At 34.5% G+C, this 23,161-nt stretch overlaps 1 protein-coding gene across 2 annotated transcripts in view; it reads left to right on the top strand.

Moving 5' to 3' along the window:
• Positions 1-147: 147 nt before the first annotated feature.
• LOC128553849 (scavenger receptor cysteine-rich type 1 protein M130-like) overlaps positions 148-23,161 on the top strand; it is a gene marked incomplete at its 5' end in the record, with an annotated part of 43,320 nt that continues 20,306 nt past the window's right edge. For both annotated transcript variants that reach the window (XM_053535034.1, XM_053535035.1), the window contains 2 exon segments: positions 148-283; positions 10,579-10,733. In XM_053535034.1, the coding sequence (XP_053391009.1) occupies positions 148-283; positions 10,579-10,733 (291 nt within the window).

Raw genomic sequence — 23,161 nt, 5'->3', positions numbered from 1 at the left:
TAGAGATAAAACTTTTTGTTATATTAAATCTAAATCTAGATACGAAACTAATGGTTATGTTCAATCTAAATCTAGATACGAAACTAATGGTTATGTTCAATCTCAATCTAGATACGAAACTAATGGTTATGTTTAATCTAAATCTAGATACAAAACTAATGGATGGAGAAACGGAGAATACAGGTATTGTCTACACAACATTTTCGGGGAAGATTTATACTATCTGTTACGATGACTTTGACATAAATGCAGCTAATGTGGTGTGTAATCATTTAAGATACAAGTATGTGTTCTTTTTCTTTTAAATATGGTTTACATATTCTCCATCCACATATCGACACTCAATCTGACCATGACAGACATTTCCTTAAGATATGTTTTATAAATAAAGGTATTGACTTCATCGATGTACCTAGTATATTTCGGGATAAACGTGTCACCGATTCTGTGCCTAAATATTTCAGAAACTCTGAAGTTCCGATAATCTGTTATAAATATAAAACACCTGTGAGAAATATTATATTTAATTACAATAAAATCGTATCAGACCTAGATGTATATACTAATACTCCAACTTCTTGTGATTGTAAACACTCAAAATTTTGCTACTCAGATGCAGGCCATGTCATCACTGGTAATTTTGATATTATCAAAGACAAACGTATTCGTAATTTATTTTTTAAAGGGCCTAAATACAGAATTCCTTCAAATATCGACTTTGATGCATGTCGTGGTCAGATTGCAGAATCCATCGAAACTTTTTGTGTAAAATGGTGCCGACGAGAAAATGCTGATCCAAATGCATTATCGTCTTGGAAACGTAATATCTTTAAAATTGTCGATTCCCGTATTAAATTTTATAAAACAAATGAGCACCACCTAAGCCCAAGTTCACTTTAAGACATATGAAAAAAGAAATCCAAGAATTTCATTCTAAATATGTTTTAGTTCCAGCAGACAAGGCGGCTAACAATATTATCATCATTTCGTCGCCTGATTCTTATAGTGCTCTATCTCCATTTTTTGAAAAAATGAGATTTTTACATCATTTTGTTTGTCTCGCCGAGCTCTATCGTTCTGGAGCAAGAAAACGTAACTTTTGACGTCATAGAGGAAGATCCTGGGCATTACTTTGCTCTATGTCCTCTGTTCGAATGTAACAGTTACGATTAAAGTACTCTATCTCCAGGACTTAAAGCACTGTAATGTTTAAACTTTTCTGACCAATCATACACATAAACTAACATCATGTGATCATCATTAGACTTTGTAAAGGAGTGTTCTATCTCCAGGTAACTTAATCCAGAATTGCTCTAACTCCATTTTAACCAATAGAATGCACAGTTACATAGTGATCACAACAAAATATGGCGGATAGGCATAGTTGTAGCATGTTTGAAATATACTTAGAATGCCTATCTACACGACATGCATAGGCGGGATTGCTTACATAGATTAATTATTTTATCATTTTAATACTTATACAAACACAAAGCTTTGTCAAGCTATAGGCAAGAAAATACATGCAAGATTTTTCAACAAACCCGTAGTGATGTGGATTTCGGTTAGAAGCTATTTTCATCATTCTGAAGCTGTATCTTGAGAAATACCACTGAATATTATAGATACGCAGCTGCGTAGTGAAAATCTGGCAAGCATACACAATTAAATTGGCTAATCTCTTTCGTTGCAATAAGAAGTCTATATCATGCAACGGAAGTTGCTTTATACGCAATCATTGCTTACTTCATATTCTGTTTAACAATTTAGGTACAGTTTTGCAATTTATTTCGTTATCTAGAGCGCTCTATCCTACTATTTGATAATTATTTTGTAATAATCCTGAACATGTGAAATATTACAATCGTACGCCGTCTATGCTAAGGGTTTTAAAAGGCAAACTTCTATAATAGAACTATAACACAATATCAAAAATTGAAAAGAAATTGGTGGCTTTCAAGCCTAAAAGAAATTTTGAATAGGATATATATAATACTGCAGACGTAATTTTCATGCATAATGATTATTAAGTTATTTTCAGACGCCATAGAATATCTGATATAGGCCCCTATCTTATAATTGTACTTAAGTGTATACAATTATCAATTATTCCATGGTCACATTATTGAAGAAAATAAAATCAAATAGAAATCAAATAATTATACCCAATTATTGCCCCGGTATGACACCGGTACAAGTCATCCGAGGTTAGAGACTAATTCAGATAGTTCGTGACATCCAGTTCACAGTGAGATAAATATCTTCTTTCTTTATTATTGGTAATTACATAATTTTCAATGGCCTAATAGGTAACTAAATTATATGTTTTATATTTCAGAAGACCTTAAACAAGATTCTTAAAATTTATCAGATCAAGATTTCAGTGTAATACAATGTACTTGATTTTAGATGTCGTTGAGATATATCAGCCATCACGCTATGTTTTTAACATTGGTTTTATGAATCAGTATGTTAGTACAATGTCTGCCCAGTGCTAATGTTCAACCCTTGTATAAAACTTCTTAAAAGAACTATTAGGCTATAGCCTAACATATGTTATTTCAATGTATATTTCAACACTGGGACGTGGAAATATGTTCCTTACACCCGATAGTTTCTATAATCATGTTTGCTATAACCACTTTGTTTTACATTGAAGGGACATTTTAAATTGTTCCTTATAACCAAAAATTTATTGCAAATTCATTATAACTGTGCTCGTTATATTTGAAGTTAACTGTATACATTAATTTTGCTAGCGTGAAATCACAATGGCGAGGTACGAGATCACAAACATAATTTTGCGTTTTGTGCTTCTCCATCAGGTGATAAGCGAACTGTTTGATCACGACGGCGAAACACGAAATCATGACGGCAAAGCACGAGATCACAAGCGCAAAATCTCGAAATTTTCTTAATTTCGCACTTCGCCATCGTGATCTCTCGCTTCGCCACCGTTATTTCGCTCTTCACGCTTCGCTAACATGCGCAGGTGATACGCGAATGGCGAAGCACGAAATTGTTCAAATCTCCCATTTCGCCGTCGTGGCCTCGCGCTTCTAGAAAGCAGAGCGTGAAATCACGAACATTGCTTTATTTCGCACTTTGCAATCATGATCTTGCGCTTCGCCGTCGTCATTTCGCGAGTCACGCTTCTCCATCATGGACAGGCGATACGTGAAGCGCGGAATCACGATGGCAAAGCTTGCGATATGGCAAAATTCCTGTTAACAACTATCGCATATATATTTACTTATAGACATATCCCTTGAATGATATATCCAGTCATAATAATATTTTGAAGATGTGTTACCACCAATCTGACTAAAGTACTTGATCTTCTAAACGAAGATCTGAGAACGACCCATTCACATTCGTCTTCTGTATATTTTGGATTTCCAATATTGCTATCTTTATTTTCGCAAATCTATTTTTATTTAAACCAATCAGACAACTTATTCGAATGTCAAATAGTAAGAAAAATTTGCAGTCAATCCAGGGCTCGAACCCGGGACCTCTCGCTTACAGAGCAAGTGCCCTACCGACTGAGCTAACCGGCTATCTGACATCTTTCGACATAGAAATTGTAGATATCAAAAACCAAGGCTTTTTAAAGCTTGCAGAATGTTGTAAGTTAGCTTTTGATTGGCTAGCGGAAGGGTCGTCAGAACGAGGCCATCAATACCTCGTTGTCAGATCCTATGCGTAGCGTAATAGGAGATGTACTTTAGTCAGATTGTGTTACCACGAACCATCTGTTTTGAATAAATATTTGCACACATGTAGGCCTACATGAACCACAGTTTACATGTGCAAATTACACGAACATCTAGTAAAACAATATATTTTATATAAAAGAAATGAGAAAGGATAAATTATTCTTGCAATATTTATGCTTCAAATATACGCTAAAATTTGCACCTTTTGCCGTTCTCACATTAAAAAAATAATCAAGGGGAGGATACCCCGACCCCCACATCACCTCTGCGTACTATGTAAAATGTCCCAGCTACGCGCCTGATAAAACAGCGATATTTGCAAACATGTTTCCGTGAAGCAAATTTGTACATGTGTTATTTGTCTATTAAAAGCAGTAGAAATAAAACCAAAACAGAACATATTTTACTTTACAAAGTTACAATAAGGCACCAACTAATTTTGTTGTTGATCCCTTTTTTTAGTATAGGACAACAAGAACTGGCAGTACAATATCCCTACTACCAGATGCAAAAATCCTATCGTTAAACTTGCAACCCTTGTCACCAGAGAAAATAAAATGTACTTAAAAAACAAAGACAAATATCAAACAGGGAATGCAATGGTGAAATTCAAACGGATGCTAAATGAAAGTACGTACATGAAGAAACTGTGAGGAATATAAATAACGATTGTGTTTGTGAGAGAGAATAGATGTTTCTTAGAATTTCAAGTAATCAATACTTATTACAAATGGTTGGTGTGAATCAAAATCAATGCCACAAAACTATTAAAGTATCACATGATGTAACTGTACCGAATATGAAACATATGTGCTGTGACTGCAAATGGTTAATTGTAAAATTAATGCTATGAATTCTTGTTATGATACTCGGTATTAAGTTGAAATGTATGCCACCAGTTTTGAGTACGACATGCAGAAACTAAAATGAATATATACAATAAGATTAGTATGAAAGGTATGACCGGGACATATTATTTGCGATGTAATATCTTTGAGCCTTGATTTAATTGTCAGAATTATGTGAAAATGGGCCTAAATCCTTCAACTGACGAAAACCTTAACAATATGACTTTGCTTCTAACTAGGGTTGGTGAAAATCTTTTAAGCTGGTCATTATTTTTTATCATGATCATTTTGCTGTCACGCACCAAAACACATAACCATAGGAAGAAATCATTTAAAGTTATTTCTTTTTCAACTCTAGTGGTCCCTAAAAGGGCCAAAGTGTCCCTATTTGATTATAAGACATAACATGGTAAAGGACCTTATAATAATGCTCCAGACAAGGTTTTATGAAGACCCGTTCAGGAGTTAGAGAGGAATTTAGTAAAAGATATCTCTATTTTTAACTCTTGTTAAAGGACCTAATAAATGTTTGATAAAGATCCATCAAGCGGTTGAGAAGTAGTCATTTAGGGGCATTTGTAGCTTTAGGTTTAGTGGCCCTTTAGAAGGCCAAATGCCCCCATCCCTACCCAAAATTAAAAAGAAATGGAGGGACCTTATAATGATGCTACGGACAGAGAATGATGACAATCCATTGAGTGATTCATTAGAAGAAGTCATTAAAGGTAGTTTTAATTTTAGCCCTAGAAAGAGCAAACAGCTTCCGCTTGAATAAAATTGTAAGAGAGCCCTCCAATAATGCCACTGGCCATCTCTGATGAAGATCCGTCAAGCGGTTTCATGACAAGAAAGTATTTCTTTTTGTAGCTCTAGTTGCCCCTAAAAGGGACAAAGTGCCCTTAATCAAACAAATTTGAGAAAGGACCTTATACTGATCTCTAGACCAAGTTTGGTGAATATCCATCAAGTGGTTCGTGAGAAGTCGTTTAAAGGTATTTTATTTTGAAATCTAACAGCCCCTGAAAGGGACCAAATGCCCCCAACAGAACAATTTTGGTGAAGATTCTTATAATGATGCTACAAATCAAGTTTGAAGAAGATCCATCGAGTGGTTCATGAGAAGAAATCATTTAAAGACATTTCTAATATTAGCTCTGGTAACCCTTGAAAGGGGCCAATCGTCCCCATTTTAACAAATTTGGGAGAGGATATTAAAATGATGCTACAGACTATGTTTGATGAAGATACACCAAGAGGTTCATGAGAAGTTCTTTAAATGTTTTATCCTATTTTTTTCTGATCTGGTAGCCCTTAAAGGGGCCAAGATTAACCATTTGATCAAACTTGATAGAGATCTATCTGAAAATTCTACTGACCAAGTTTTGGTATAAATGCAACCAGTAGTTTCAGAGGAGAAGAATTTTAAGTACATTGTTGACGCAGGAAGACGGACGATGGACGCCATACAATCCACCTATACTAATAGCTAAAAAGAGACATGAATAACACATTGTGTTACATGCAGAAATTGAACATAATATAAAAACTGTTGTTTTGTGAAAGAATACAGTTATTACTGAGAATATTTAATTGCAAAGATAATGTTATTGGGTATTGTTATAATGCTTAGTATTATGTCAAACTTAATGCCAACCGATAACAAAACATGGACAATCTTACTCAGCGTAATGAAAAGCTAGTTGTATTTGGCAAATACATGTAGAATAGTTACGACTAAAAACGATTTTAGATCTGTTTTTCATTGTTGATAATAATTATTGCGTCACTGAGTAATTAAACTTCAAATTTTTTTTGTTGTTGTTTAACACAATACTACGGTAGGGTTTTACGAATATCCATCTGCAAATAATTTCGACCAATATGCCTAGTTTAATAGTCAATTATGTCTGTAGCGTAGTAGTGTAGTTAACTCTGAACAATTTGGACAGCATGGTAAAAAACTGGCAAATCAGTCCAAATCTTCTGATTTTTGAACACCTGCCCCTCACCACTGTTTGAAACCTCGCTTTTTCATGTGAGGAAGCCATCTAGCTGACACGAAGGAAGTCATATACCCAGGTATCCGCCCGTGCCAAAAATAATGCACCTAGAGTCCTCCTCTACAATGACAATCTTAAAAGTTGCAATATGGCCTATAATACTGTGTCAGTTTGACGATACTAAAACCAAAACCAATCCTCCTTTAAATAATTTCAAAATGAGTACAACGACTGTAATTACTGTTTAAGAGCTCTTGCCCTATTTTCCACATACAATTGTAATAAATATCTTGCTCTATGTCCAATTTTGTAAATTTACAGTGCTCTATGTCCCGATAGAGCAAAACACCTTCAACATTTTTTTATTTTTTTTTCAAATTTGCTCTATCTCCAAAGTGAAAAATGTATAATTGCAGAAAAGTAAAAACGAAAGGTATTTGAAAGCATTTACAATCTAAAAGAACTAAACGCAAGGAACAAGTAGATATATTTATCATCTTTTTCGCCCAGACATAAAGAAACTAGACGAGAGTTAAACTTTGGAAGCGATTTTCGCCACGTTTAAAAAATGGTAGATAGAGCATCGTTCCACTCACGCGACGATTTGACACTTACATTATATAAATGTTTTACGAAACGAACTTAACAGTACTAAAACTTACGCATCGAGTAATTGTGATGAACAACGATTGATCAATGTTCACATCACTGAAGTTTCTAATTTAAAAGTTCGTATAGATGACCACCAAATTAAACTTCCTACTATGTACTGGATTCCAAAATTACATAAACAACCATATAAAGCTCGTTTTATCGCTAATTCAAGCTCCTGTACCACCACAAATATTTCCAAGTTATTACCATCATGCCCTACTGCTGTTAAAGCCCATGTGAAAAGATATTGTGACAAAGTATACGAAAACACTGGTAAAAACTTATTTTGGTCGGTAAAAAAATCTGGCGAAATCCTGGATAAATTTAGAATTAAAAATTCCAGGGTGTCTTCAGTCAGTACTTACGATTTTTCCACTCTTATACGACTTTACCTCATAACTTAATTAAGGAAAAACTTACTGCCCTTATTCAAAAAACTTTTGCCAGGGAAAATGCTACTTTCCTCGCTTGCAATTTCGATAAAGCATTTTTTACTAGTTGCATTGTAAAGAATTTTACTATGTGGACCTGTGACGAAGTTTGTAAAGCCCTTTCCTTTTTATTGAACAATTTTTACGTCAGGTTTGGGAATGCAATTTTCAGACAAGTAATTGGTATTCCCATGGGAACAAATTGTGCACCCCTTGTTGCAGATCTGTTTTTTATATTGTTATGAAAGAGATTTTATGTTGAGCCTTTCTCAAGATACACAGGCAGACATTATTACTGCATTTATTAATACATCACACTATCTGGATGATATACTTAATATGGATAATCCGTTTTTTGATCAGTTAGTGGAACATATATATTCCAGGGAGCTGCAGTTAAATAAAACTAACAACTCGGATAATACTACTTCATTTCTAGATTTACATCTGTCTATTTACAAAAACTTCATACATACCAAAATTTATGACAAGAGGGATGATTTTAATTTTAGTATTGTAAATTTCCCACATTTGGATGGAGATGTACCCAAGGCTACATCTTATGGGGTATATATTTCTAAGTTAATTCGATTTGCAAGAGCGTTAGTCATGTTGAAGATTTCAATGAACGTAACTTATTTATTACAAATAAGCTTCTTCAACAGGGCTACCGTTATTATAAATTACGTAAATACTTTTCTAAATTTTACTATCGTAATTCAGATTTGGTTTTAAAATACAATAGCAATTTAAAATCACTTCTGCGGGAAGGTATATCAAAACCCGCTTTTTATGGGGATGTGGTTTACAAACTTCGTAAGATTTTGGGTCATGGCAATTTTCCATTTGTATTTAGTAAAGTAATTAAACGTTTTATGAAAAGAGGTTATGACCCAACTGTTTTGAGACACACCGCATGTTTGGTGTTCAACCCTTTTACAGTTGGACGCTACGCTTTCCTCTTTGATTGTGTCTGACGGATCAGGCGGAGGACTCTATGATTAGTAGTTCTTAAATCCCACCAGGACTGAGCTCTTCTGGCCTGTTTCTTCGGGCCCTTAAGGGTGTTTTCCTTGTTGCTCTGTCTTCTGCAAAGGCATTGAGTACATGCGTATTAGGTTCTTAAGGACTGCATTTTTATATTATATTTACAAGGGCATCTTTGTGTTTTAAATAACATACCTTCTGTTGCCTTTACGTATGTTAGGATTTCACCTGACGGGGATTATTTTTATTTACACTGTCTTGTAACTTTGGAACATGGTGGGGGTAAGAGTGAGGTTAGGTGCACCATAAACCGGTTTAAACTCCCCAGTGGTGGTTTTGCCACTGACCGTTCCAAGGCGGTGACCCACTATGTTCCTATATTTGTTTGTTTTGTCCTTTGGTGTTTCATTTTCTGTGTTGTGTGCGAGGGTTGTTCGTGTGTGTCATTCGGGAGGCTGCGTGTTTTGAACGTGGCTTTCCCTGTTGGATATTCTTCCTTGTTTTTTGTTTTTTTACTAAGACTGGGAATTGTCTCTGCAATACTCAGTCGTTAAATAGACATTAACGCTTGAAATTAAAACGTATTTTCACCAAACACACAGATGGTCGAAGCAAAAGACGGAGCATTCAGGCTAAAAATGCCCATTAATGTGGTATTGTGAAGGAAGTTCGTGTCAAAACCGATTCTGCATTACCTGTCCACGCACACGAATTTGTACCTACAACTATGCATTTACAATCCTGAATAGTTGAAATATTTTTATCCAACATGCATCTGAAATACGCACTGGCCGCCCAGTCGCAAAACTTGATATAAAACTGTTTCACTATTTGCCAAAACACTGTACGTCTATTCAACAAAGAAATGATGAAGTGTTTCGGCTTATAAGCGTCATACACTGTACATGCTCACTGAATTAATCGAAAAGGTTGTATTGTATTTTACTTGCGACAGTCAAACAGTATCTATTGGTCTATTCGCCAATGATATCATTGTCTTGGACAAGAAATAAAATCTGTATGCGTGTTTCCGCTAACATACGAGAAATATTTATATATTTATTCTGCTTAGTTTGACAGGTTTGATAGAACAGTTTGTTTTTCTTCTTTTCTTTGTATTTTTAACTCCACGATTTAGTGAATAGGGGTGCTATTCTACCCGCCCACCTGTGGTTTTCTTCAGTAAAGTTTTCTGTCACATTAACATTGTGCAGCATACGTAAGGCTGTGTCCATTATACCCAAGGTCAAGACCCAAGGTGTTATACTTAGTGTTTGAAATTATTTCTTGTTTAAAAATCAGACACACGCACCGTCTACCTGATTTGGTCGTCAATGTTTAAACAAGTCTTTCTCACCTATCTTCCCTGCTTGCTTTTGAATGATGCCAGCGGTGCTCTGAAGCCGGATATTAAAAAAAAAACAGAAATTTCCAGTTACTACTCCGACGGCAACTGTTTCTCCTATGAATTATGATAAAGTTCCCGTCGTAAAGTCAGAACAAGCCTCTGAGATGCCGGAAATAGATCAAACACAGAGTTGTGCAACGTAACGATTACATGAATGATGCGTTAGTGAATAATGTTCCTAAATCTGTTAAAGAATCTAGTCATTATTACAAAAATATTTCAAACACTTAATGCATGTTAAAGTTTAATAGTACGCGTTTATCAAATTGAATTGATCGCCGCGCCAATCCAATTCAATTTGATGAATTCTTACTAATAAACACTAACACATACGACAAGTGGAATCAAAATTGCAGTAGTAACATCGAAGAGACGATAGAAATATAACTACATTTTTGTATTATATTTTAAGTGTTGGTTATCATAAAACTATTTATTTTGTTGGGTTTAAATGAAATGAAACAGTTATGACGAAACAATTTAGTCTTACGGTGATATTAATCGAGTTTCGATAACTTTTTCATCTTGAAGCGGGGCGGTGGATTTTACTGCTGGTAGTCCTGGCTCAACTCAAATATATAACAAAAAGCTTATCTGTGAGGGAAAGGAAAGTTCATTATCAGAGTGTAACAATGCCATTGATATCATCGAAAACTGCACCAAAGCTGTATATATCACATGCAGAGGTGAGTGCTGTAATCTTTTTTTTTGTTGGATTTAACGTCGCACCGACACATGATAGGTCATATGGCGACTTTCCAGCTTTAATGGTGGAGGAAGACCCCCAGGTGCCCCTCCGTGCATTATTTCATCACGAGCGGGCACCTGGGTAGAACCACCGACCTTCCGTAAGCCAGCTGGATGGCTTCCTCACATGAAGAATTCAACGCACCGAGTGAGGCTCGAACCCACATCGATGAGGGGCAAGTGATTTGAAGTCAGCGACCTTAACCACTCGGCCACGGAGGGAGTGCTGTAATCAGTTTTAAATCTGATTGATTTGCTTTAAAGGTTTACTTTTATGTTTCTATACGTCGTTGGATTCGATTACAATCTATCTGTAAACGAATCAATTATTATCTATTAGTAAAATAGAAAAGAGGTAGTAGTTAGCACAGCACGAACATAATAGTCCGAGAGCTCACGGACTTTTATTGCAACAATTGAGGCCAAAAGAAGTTTATACATTTTTGGAAACAATATTTCATATCCTCCATGAAAACCCATTTCTTAAGTGTCACAGCCGTGCCTATCTATATTTTGTTCACGAATGTTTGTGATAGGGGGGTTAAAACTCACTTTTAAAAATTTAGGGGGAAGGATAACGTTTACCTCTTCCAGATTTTTCAATGTTTACTTACAGTAACTATCTGATTGTCAGTAAATGTATTTATGTCAACCAATGTCAGCAAAAACGAAATTCATCAAATAGTAATGAAGGGCAAACTTGATATTTAAGGTCAAATGTCAAAATTATGTACAAATCACAAAAATTGGAATATTTGAAATTCATTTTTATGCTTTAAAATTAGTTTGTTATCATAAGTTACTCAGCTTTATATATGTAATGTGTATATATCAGCCAAAGTCAGAAATGCAAATTTTATTGCAAAACGTCAATGTCAACCCTGATAATTGAAGATCAAAGTTCATTTTCATGCAGAAATGAGAAAAATATTACCTTTATATTTTCTAACCTGTTTGATATGTATTTACACTTTTAGTCACTGAAGTTAGTTCGTTATAATGTCTGTATGTCAGGCAAAGTCAGCAGTGCAGATTTAACCCCAAAACTGCCAAAGGTAATGCTTATATCCAAGGTCAAAGGTCAAATTTACGTGAACATTTGCATGAATAGCTTCCTGTTTGAAATATAACAGCTATTTCTAATCATACTTAGTAATTGCTCGTGATTAATTTTATTGTATAATATATGTCCAACAATGTCAGTAATAAAGATATCGTCTGAAATCAGACAAGTTCAAATGTGATATTAAGGGCCAAAGTTCATTTTCAAGTAGCAGAACGAAAAAATAGCTCTTAAACTTTTCTTCTTGTATCTTGTTGATATTAGTCATCGACATCAGTTCATTTTAATGTTTAAAAATTAGGCGATGTCTGGTATGCAAATATAATTTAAAAACATTCAAGGTCAACCACAATATCAAAGGTCAAAGGTCGAAAAAGTAAGTGAAATGTTGCAATAATACCACCTGTTAGTAATAATTTTTATTGTTTAAAAGTAATTGCTTTGTCATTTTAGTATCTGATCGTTGTTTATTTTACTGTATATATGTCAGACGATGTCATGCAAGAGAAAATAAGTCAAGATCGAACCTGGTATTAAAGGTCAGGGGTCATTTTTGTGTAAAAGATCAAAATGTAGAATACTTACTCATTACAAAGGTCAAGGGTCAAGTAAGTTTGTGTGGAAATAAGAAAAAAATTAAGCATTTTTGCAATGATTTTTCGTTTTTTTTTAGGATATTTCAAATCTTGTAACTGATCATTATTCGTTTTAAGCCTGACCGCTTAGCTCAGTAGGGAGAGCGTCGGTCTACTGATCGCGTGTCGCGAGTTCGATCCTCGGGCTGGGCATATGTTCTCCGTGACGATTTGATAAAAGACATTGTGTCTGAAATTATTCGTCCTCTCCATCTCTGATAATTGATGTGGGGAAGTTGACAGTTACTTGCGGAGAACAGGTTTGTACTGGTACAGAATCCAGGAACACTGGTTAAGTTAACTGTCTGCCGTTATATGACTGAAATACTGTTGAAAAACGGCGTTAAACCCAAAACAAGAAAACACACAAATTATTTATTTGATAGTATATATAACAAATCATATCATTCTTGACATAATAATAAAAAATTAGTCAAGGTCAAATCTGACATTAAAGGTCAAAGGAGAGGGCCTCAAAAATACTCGCCATTAAGAACAAAACTGGCTGGAACATGTTGTGGAGCAAATGTAAAGATCTTATGGGTTAAATTTCAAGTCTGAGGATAATCATGGAGCAATGAAGAAAACTCCAATAAAAGAAATGGAACAGACGGCCAACTCTGAGCCATTAGAGACAAGACAAGAGCTTTTGTGCATGCAGAGAAGGCAAAGAGAATACCATTCCAAACACTCTACTCAAAACGCGAGAGCAGAACCAAGAACAGACTGAAACGACATCGCCAAAGAACTGCGAAATCAGGAGCACTGGACATAGACGCAGAGCCGCTCGAGCCCGATGAATGGGTTCCCGAACAATGTGCTCCCAAGATCTAGTTGGAGGTGCCAGGAGTAGAAGAAAAGGGAAAGCAACATCAGGCTTACCAACAATCTCTTACGCTAGAAATGATCAATAACCGCTATCCAGTACAGTCTTGGATCCAAGTATATACCAATGGATCTGTAAAAAGGCAGTTCAGAATGCTGAGAGTGGTGTCTACATCAAATTTTCAGACAGCTCCACTCTCACACTCTCTCATCCAGCCGGCAAGAGATGCTGCAGCTATAGATCTAGATGCAAGTCCTCACATCGGCGACACTCGAACTGTATGAGCGAGGAGAACAGGGACAATATATTCCTAACAGACTCCAAGTCAGCTCTTCAGGCCCTCTCAGCAGGTCCATCAGACAACTTAACCAGACAGCTGTTGAAAAACATCAATCTGCTGTCTGAGAACAACAATGTAGCATTTCGATGGATTCCAGCACATGTGGGCATAGCTGGAAATGAAGCTGCGCACAAACGTACGAAGGAACCAACCAGGCAAATACAGTCCCAACCTCTAACTTCACACAGAAAAGCTCAGACTCTGTGGAAGAACAGCTTTGCGTCAGACTGGAAGAACATAAATGGAGGCTACCGGCCAAATCATGACAGTCTACACAAGCTAAAGGCACAGTCAATTAACTTTCTTCCGTCTGCGCACTGGAGACTGTGGCCTGAGAAATCATATGAAAAGCTGGGTGTTGCAGAGACAGCTAAATATCAGTGCGGATTTGAGAAACAAACTACATTTCACATTCTATACGGCTGTTCCTGTCTGGAAGAAGCACGACAGAATGTTTGGCCAACAAACATCCCATTTGAGACCAAGCTGCGGAGAGATGCCAGCGGCCTGCAGAATACGGTGTAGTTCATTGCCGCATCTAAGCATAAGATATAAAACGGCCATAAGAAGATGGAACGCAGCAAGGAAGTAAGTAAGTAAAAGTTAACATTAAAATGAATTAACATCAAGTTATAACGACAAGATATGTTTGAACAAAGAAATGAAATAACAGTGCTATCTTTTGAATTTATTACCCGAAAATGAATTTTAAACTTTAACATCAGGGCTGATCTGGGTTCATATCATATGATATCTTCATTTTTGACATTGACCCATATATATATATGAAACTTAAAGGAATAACCATAAGATACTAATAATGACAAAAAATACCTTTAAACAATGAAAAATATTGCAAAAATGCTATTTTTGCGATTTTCCAAGCAAATTTGACCATTTACTTTCGATATAAGCTTTACCAATCACTGTTTTTGAAATCAGATCTGCATTGATGATATTGACTTACAAATAAACATTATCTTCAATGACAAAAATGACAAGATAATTTTAACAAAGAAGAAGTTAAAAATGCTGTGTTTTGAATTTTTACATAAAAATGACCTTTGACCTTTAATGTCAAGTTTGACCATGACTACTTTTTCATTATCAATTCAACCGTGCTATTGTCTGTTATATATATACGTTAAAATGAATAATGATCAGTTTTACTAGTAGTGACAAAAATAACCTACAAATAAAGAAAAATCATTGCAAAATAGCTATTTTTTACACGAATTTGACCTTTGACCTTTGATAATAGGTTTGCCTTTGACTTATAGGGATAAGACCTTCATTGCTGACCTTGCTTGACATGAATACATTAAAGCAAATTGCTAACAGTAGTCTGCCTATATATCCAAATAAGAGGCCTAGAAATTGCCTTTGATGGAATTTTTGTTAATGTCCGACAGCCATAGTCTTTGTTAACTTTATAAAAATCAGCGTGCCCATACCACGTGACTTTGACGTCATGTTATGGCTAAGACGGCAAGCTAAATTCCGTCGCTTCGATTCTTCAAAGCAGCGTAAATTCTTTATTTCTTGATCAAACAAGACCAAATAAAGCGCAGGCTGAGGCAAAAAGTGAGTACTACACTCACAAGTAATCGGTTTTATAAACAGATAAACAATTTTGGCCTGAAAACGGGAAAACCGTTTTGTTTAATGAAAATTAGCATGCTAAGACGGCAAGCAAGTGCCCATTTTAACAAGAAAACGGATGATTATTGACACCAAAGGTGTCGTACGTCTTACCGATTCACAGGGCTTAAATGCCCGCTCTGTAGGAGACCTTAGTTAACAAAAATATAACAGAATTATTCGAAAATTATAGAAAATGCTAAGACGGCAAGCCCGCTAATACGGCAAGTCATTTTTATAAAAGTTATTTTGTTGCACAAACTTAAGCGGTATTCAACCCAGCCGTGATAACAGGAGATGGAGATGTCCATACCCGTCCATCCGTATACCCATCCGTCCGTCCGTAATGGTTAATGCATCTAAAACGTCCTGACGAATTTCCATCAAACACGGTTCAAATGTTAACCTCACCATGGCTGTGTGAAGAAATCGTGCTACAGCCGTATCCGATCAAAGTCAAGTTAGGTTTAATGAGTTTGAGACTTAATTTCGCGTGCTGTCCTTATCTTCTAAACGCCATGTCGAATTGTCATCAGTTTGGGTCTGATATTTATCACATCAAGAGACTGTGCACAGCCTGTGTTCTAGTTTGTTGGTTCAAGATCACAAGGTCATTTTGACATTTTGGACTTATTCCTTGTTTGGATCATCATATGCCCAAACCCCTAGTGGGATTTTCACAAAACATGGGTAATATGTTCACCTCATCAAGATCAGGTCAGGGTCACAAGATTAGATTTAATATAAGAAAAAGTTTACATTAACTATGTTTCATAAATGCTTAACAAATAAAAACTTATATTAAACTTCAGTGACATTAATTTATCAGCTCATAGAATCACTGGTGCGGGGATAAGGAGGTTGGAAAGGTTATCTTGGATACCAGACGGGGATTTCCGGTATCTTTACCGGTGCTGGAAAAATCCATCTTACACCCCGGGGGTGTAAGATGACTCTCGTGCTGTAAATGACGTATAACGAACTACATATATGTAGAAAATTTATGTAGTAATTTATATATTATTTAAAAAACGAATAAAAATTTAATACCTTGGCAGTTCCTGTTGGTTCCTGATAGCACATTTCTCGATTCAAATCACATTATTTTATCAAATATTCATAACGTTACGCTGCAGCTGATAAAACAAAACCGAAACTAAACATTGTTGTTTGTTTTGAAACGTCATGACGTCTTTCCTGTTTACGGACGTTGGTTTCCCGCGCTTTGTTTAAATACACTGCCATAAGAAATAGTTCTAAAACGAAAGCCGTTCGATTGATTTTATTTTTATTATTATTTCTTGAAATCGGTATGCAAGAAAAAGATTCTGTCATTGGTTATAAGTGCAGATGGAAATATCCGGCTCTCGGGTAACTGTTTAGGCGGTAACTTAAACTTGAAAAGCCTTTTTGAGAAAGCCAGCAGCAGATCAGCACAGCCTTCTCATGAATACGAACCGAAAATGAAATATTCAATAAAATATTGTACGCCTGTTTGTCCATTATTCACAAGGAAATCCGTCTGCTAATAAAATAAAAAACTGTTCAAAAATCGCCTTCAAAAACAATGACACCAAAAGGAAAGAAAATTGAAAATTCATCAAAATCACCAAGTGCCAAAAATATTCGATGTTCAGTTTACATTCCTGAATCGAAATGATAACGGTGAAGCTGAACCAGATATTAATCCACTTACAGACTGAAATTGAAAAATTAACTTATCTAGACTAAGTATCTTCAATTATGGAAAATTTGTCTGAAGTAGGTTATGATCAAAACATGTTGATATTTCAAAGACAAACAATAGTGATAAGTTCCAGTATTGTTTTATTGGTTGCAACCTAACTTTATAACTTTTGATAAAATAGGGTTGTTTTTTTTTTTAATCTAGACAATCAGGAACAAAGAGGAACTGTCAAGGTATTTGATTTTTATTCCTTTTTATGAAATCAAAACTAAATTATTACATTTCATTCTTTTAGAATATATATTCTAAGCCATTGTTTGTAAATGGAGAGACAGCAGTAAAAATCCAGTACTATCATGAAAAATAATATAGATATTTACTGCGTTGAAGGAAACAAGAAATCTTTCGGAAAGTTGCAAAAAGAATAAAATACGAGGTGATTTTCTAGCTTTCTATATTGTATGTATTTAAAGCAGTGAGAGATTAGTTCTGACGACTAGCTTAGATATACGTTTACCTCTGTAACTTAGGTAATGATAAATATCTGGTTTGGGATATTCATCGATATAATGAAAAACAGTTTTAAAGGTGCGCATTAGTTGGCGTTGGGTTGGATAATTTTCAAGTGTTCAACATCTTAAGGGTTTGTCTGCAAAATCTGCAGAAACCTCGCATGAACACTTTGTGACTTGAATTACATAAAGATTCTTTTACGTTTTTATGTTGTTTTGACACGAAGTACAGTGATCTACTCTTGGTAAACATCCGATGACTGTTTAGAAAGAAGTGCGACTTCATAGACGAGATTTTCATGAAAATGACTTGCCGTATTAGCGGACTTGTCGTCTTAGCATATTTTACATTTTCTACAGTTTTTCAATAATTATGTTATATTTTTGTCAACTAAGTTCTCCTACAGAGCGGGTATTAAATCCCTGTGAATTGGTAAGACGTACGGCGTCTTTGATATCCATAATAATCCGTTTTTCTGTTAAAATGGGCACTTGCTTGCCGTCTTAGCATGCTAATTTTCACTAAACAAAACAGTTTTACCGTTTTCAGGTCAAAACAGTTCATCTGTTCATAAAACCGTTATTTGTGAGTGTAGTACTCACTTTTTGCATAAGCCTGCGCTTTATTTGGTCTTATTTTATCAAGAATAAAGAACTTACGCTGCTTTGAAGAATGGAAGCGACGGAATTCAGCTTGCCGTCTTAGCCATAAAATGACGTCAAAGTCACGTGGTATGGGCACACTGAAAATTGTAAACTTTTCAGGGGGGGGGGGGGGGGGCTGTCGCCTTCTAAAGGTCGTAGTAAGGTCACAGCACAAGGTCAAAGGTCAATAAGTGCGTTTTTATTAAAGAGATTTTTGCCATTTTGCTACATTTTAATACAAACTTGTAAGTTTTCGGTTATAATTATGAAACTGAGAAGTAAAATAAATTACTTCCAATAGATTTTTTGCATTTGAGACAGGCAAAATTCAAAGCGTCTAAAGTTATTTCTATAGAATAAGCTTAACTTTTCGTACGCTCTGATATTTTGTTCATTTATGGAAGTTATCTTTCTTATGTTTCTAAAATTTCCGTTTTCAGGCTAACAATTTCCATAAAGTCTGGTTAGTTACCTGTATGATTGTTTGTATGAACAGTACAGGCAGCAAAAATCTATGGCGCGTATTTTATAAAGACTAGTACAGTCACACGTCTGTTGCTCGAATTCTGATTATCCAAGTACTACTTTTGACTCAAACTCAGCGTCAAGTCTGTATAATGTATTCTTCACGTTGGCTTGTACTAACACATTTTGCTTGCCCCGTCGAGCTCTAGCGAACATAGTTTGACTGTACTAACTATTGACAGATCTAAGGATTCCTTCGGAAGCATAGAACTCAAGGACGTAAAATTAGCAAACTCAGTTTGATTAAGTGTGTATGTGTGATAGTATGAAATGTGCAAATTCTTTAAAATAGTCTATGTTGTCAATAAAAACTTTATTCCAGCGGTTTACGTATGTGATGTAGCTATTTCATGAATTTGTTTGCGTTTAGAATTACTACCTATGTATAGAAATTAAGCGATATCAAAGTGTAAATATAAATATTAGATAACTGCAAATGTTACGTTAGTGTGTGTGCGTGCGTGTGTGTGTGTGTTTTTTCTTTCCATTGGCATGAAAATGCTACTTTTCGTATTTTTTATTTTTGAACCAGCTGAAAAAAGTATTTCTTTGCACATTAACAATAGGCTGTTATAAGAACTTATAACCACTCTTCAAGTGTTTTCAATATCCACAATTTTGTAACTATTTGTTTATGTTAGTTCTATATATGTCATAGCCATAAAAATGCTTGATAATGTCAGTAAATTTGGTAGTATATCGAATCTGAATAATATGATCTTTATGACTGTGAATGAAGGGGCAAAGCATGTTTGTTTTCCTGTTACAACACCTTTAGATTTCCGAGTGATTGGTTGATAAAACCCAGTATAATAGCAAACTTACCAATGTATCACAAAGGAATCTACTGATGTTATAAAATAAACAAATGTGAGCTTACGCTAGTGAATTAGCCTTTAACGTGTTAAGATAAATATATTGTCAATTAATTTCAGTGCGGAATGCTAGAATGAACTACTCTTATAGATATAACTTCTTACCCTTATATAAAAAAAATGTATACACCCCATAACACTTCAAAAGCAATAGACGTCTTAGTCTGACATATTTTGTCGGCATTTTTTGTTTATTATAAATCCATCGTTTTGAATTTCAAATCTCTTCTTCATACTCTTCTCAACCTGCTGGAAGTTATTTTTACGCATTGTATATCGTTTGTTAACTATCTAAGCACTATATTTCATCATTTTGATTAGTTGAACCATCATCTGTCAGTATTCATGAAAATAACGGAGGGTATAACTTCAATTCCATTGAATGAGCCCCAGTCTTACTATTATAAAAATAATCTAAAGCAACCTTCTGATATTTTAATACCTTTATTTTTATTTGTCAAGATACTAGCGTTGTTTTCACAATGTTATCAAGACTTCCTGTCTGAAACCAAGTGTCAACTCTGTAAACTGTTACGATCTGATTCGTTTCAACAGCAAGTGAGAGTAGAAGCAAAGCAAAAGATAAAAAGCATCGAAACAGAAATAGCTTGCTGAATTTTCAGAATGAAATGATGCAAATATCACATTAAGAGATTCGGTGATAGAAAATTTAGTTCTTGAAATGTGCTACTTAATTGCATATAAATAAAAAACGATGTTAAATACCTGACCGATAGTAACAAAAGAACTTTAGTACAGCAAATCAAGGGAAAAGAGTATAGATGAACTATGATGTGACCAATATTTCAGTTATTCTTCTAAACTGGTCCTATTTAACCATCATCACGTGGACAAATTAACATAGATATATAAATATATATCATATAATGAATCATCACCAGATTTGAAATCATTTCTTTAGGGGCTGGAGAAGGATTCCATATAATATTCTATATGTCACTTTCAACAGTATTTCGGTCATTTAACGGCGGTCAATTTACCTAATCAGTGTTTTTGAATCAATATAAGTAGTAGTCCTTTCCCCGCATATAACTGACAAATTCCCCAAATGATTCAGAAGTGGAGGACGAAATTACTCCTGACAATGTCTATTATCAAATCGTCATGGAGAACATACACCTTTCTCGGGTATCTAACTCACGACTTCGCGATCCTTGGATCTGCGCTCTACTTATTAAGCTTAAAATACTTGGTTGTATACATGACAGTAAAGTGATTTAACTGTTTATGGGAGAATTTTATACATTTATATTCCCCTGTAGTCTTCTTCCTCAAAACCTATCATATTTTTTCGTTCGCACGAATTTCTCAAAGGGTGTACAAGTAAAGATTCTTTGTAAAGATTCTTTTTATAGTCAGTTCAAAGCTTAAATTCAAATTTTATTGCTGTCTGAAATGCATTAGCAGTGTCATTTTATAATCATTTGCTCAATTTTAAACTCTGCACCCGACTTTTGGTTTTATCTCTGCCAAATTTTGACAGATTTGAATGAATATTGGACACATTGTTTAATGACCAGTTCAATTAAATAGGCGATATCAATTGTGCGTACATTTGTTGTGCCATGACAGTTCAAATAAGGTACACCCCACTCCCCAAACATGTCACAGAATGAATGCAACTTGGGTCTGGTCTGTATCAGGCAAATACTGCCATCTGCGAGATCAACCAATTTGGTCATTAATGTGGTGTAATTAATGACGCCACAAACCTGATAAAGAATTAACATGTTCATTTTGAAAATATTGACGGATGTTCCTTTACAACTAAACAGAGTTGAACATTCAGAATACAATAATTTAAAATTTCATTGAATTAATAGGAACAAAGTGTACTATTTTGATTTGGAATTTACTAATTATGTGACTTTTAATTTAAGTGTTACCTTATTGTTATCTTTACAAATGAATTTACATTAGGCTATGATCTTCTTTATGTTATATTATAACAAAATAATCATTTAACGTTGTGTAAAACATTCATTCAAATCTGTCAAAATTTGGCGATAAATGGAAAAAGCAGCTGTGGATTTAGTATATTATTAATATACATACCATTTTGCTGCCTTTAATAACCTAGAAGTCATTTTTAAAAATTCAGATTTGACCTTGACATGTATGTGGCATTGAAATTACATTGAATTAACGCTTGGATACGACGGTTCCAAAAACTTTTCTCTAGTTCATCCACATATTAAGATTAGCAAACATGTCAAGTGAAACACACTTTGCCATCGTATACTACTTTTCCTAGATATATACATGTATATTATTCTATATAGTATTATATATATATATATATATATATTGTATATATTTTGTATATTATCATTAATTTAATTTACAAAATACTTAAGGGCGTTGAGACACAATATTTAAACCAATTTAGATAGTATATGAAAATAAAACGAGTACAGTGGCATGGTTTATTTGTAAATGCACTTATTTGACCTTTGACCCCATTGTACTGTTATAAAGAACCCTAGAAGGCGACAGTCCTTTTTAAATTTCCTGTTCGGTCCTAAGGAACACTTTTATACTAATATCCGAGCATTAACAAAAATGCCATCAGAAGTCACATTTTCCCAAGATATTTGCAGACTACAGTGAGTTATAACAACAAGCCATTTTTGAACAAAGTAGTGAGTAAGTATTCCACATTTTGTGATTTTTTTGTACAAACGTGACCCCTGACCTCCAATACCAGGTTTGACCTTGACTTATTTTCTCTTCCGTGACATCGTCTGACATATATACAGTAAAATGAACAACGATCAGTTACTTAAATGGCAAAATAAATACTGTTAAACGATGAAAAATATTACAAAGATGATATTATTGCAACATTTTACTTACTTTTTGATCTTTGACCTTTGATATTATGGTTGACCTTGAATGTTTTGAAATTAAAAGTGCGTACCAGGTATCGCCTAATTTTTATACATTAAAATGAACTGATTTCGTTGACTAATATCGACAAGATATTATTAACAAGAAGAAAAGTTAAAGAGCTATTTTCAGTATTTTACATGCAAATGACCTTTGATCCTTAATATTACATTTGAACTTGTCTGATTTCAGACGATATCTTTATTACTGACATTGTTGGCCATATGTACATTAAACTAAATTACGCTCACTTACTAATAGTGCTTAGAATAGCTGTTATATTTCAAACAGGAAGCTTTTCATGCAATTGTGCACATAAATTTAACCTTTGACCTTTGATATAAGCTTTACCCTTGGCAGTTTTTTGGTAACATCTGCACTGCTGACTCATCCTGACATACAGACATTAAAACGAATTAACTTCAGTGACTAATAATGTGAATACATATTAAACAGTTTAGAAAAAGTAAAGGTAATATTTTTCTCATTTTTGCATAAAAATGAACTTTGACTTTCAGTTATTAGGCTTGACCTTGCCGTTTTGCAATAACATTTGCATTTCTGACTTTTGCTGATATATACACATTACATATATAAAGCTGAGTAACTTATGATAACAAACAAACTAATTTCAAAGAATAAAATAAATTTCAAATATTTAAATTTTTGTGATTTGTACATAAGTTTGACATTTAACCTTAAATATCA

This window comes from Mercenaria mercenaria, unplaced genomic scaffold (genome assembly GCF_021730395.1).
Source record: "Mercenaria mercenaria strain notata unplaced genomic scaffold, MADL_Memer_1 contig_4386, whole genome shotgun sequence".
In the NCBI taxonomy this organism is placed as follows: domain Eukaryota; kingdom Metazoa; phylum Mollusca; class Bivalvia; order Venerida; family Veneridae; genus Mercenaria; species Mercenaria mercenaria.
The sequence above is the reverse complement of the archived record's forward strand: the minus strand, read 5'-3'. Positions and strand labels throughout refer to the sequence as shown.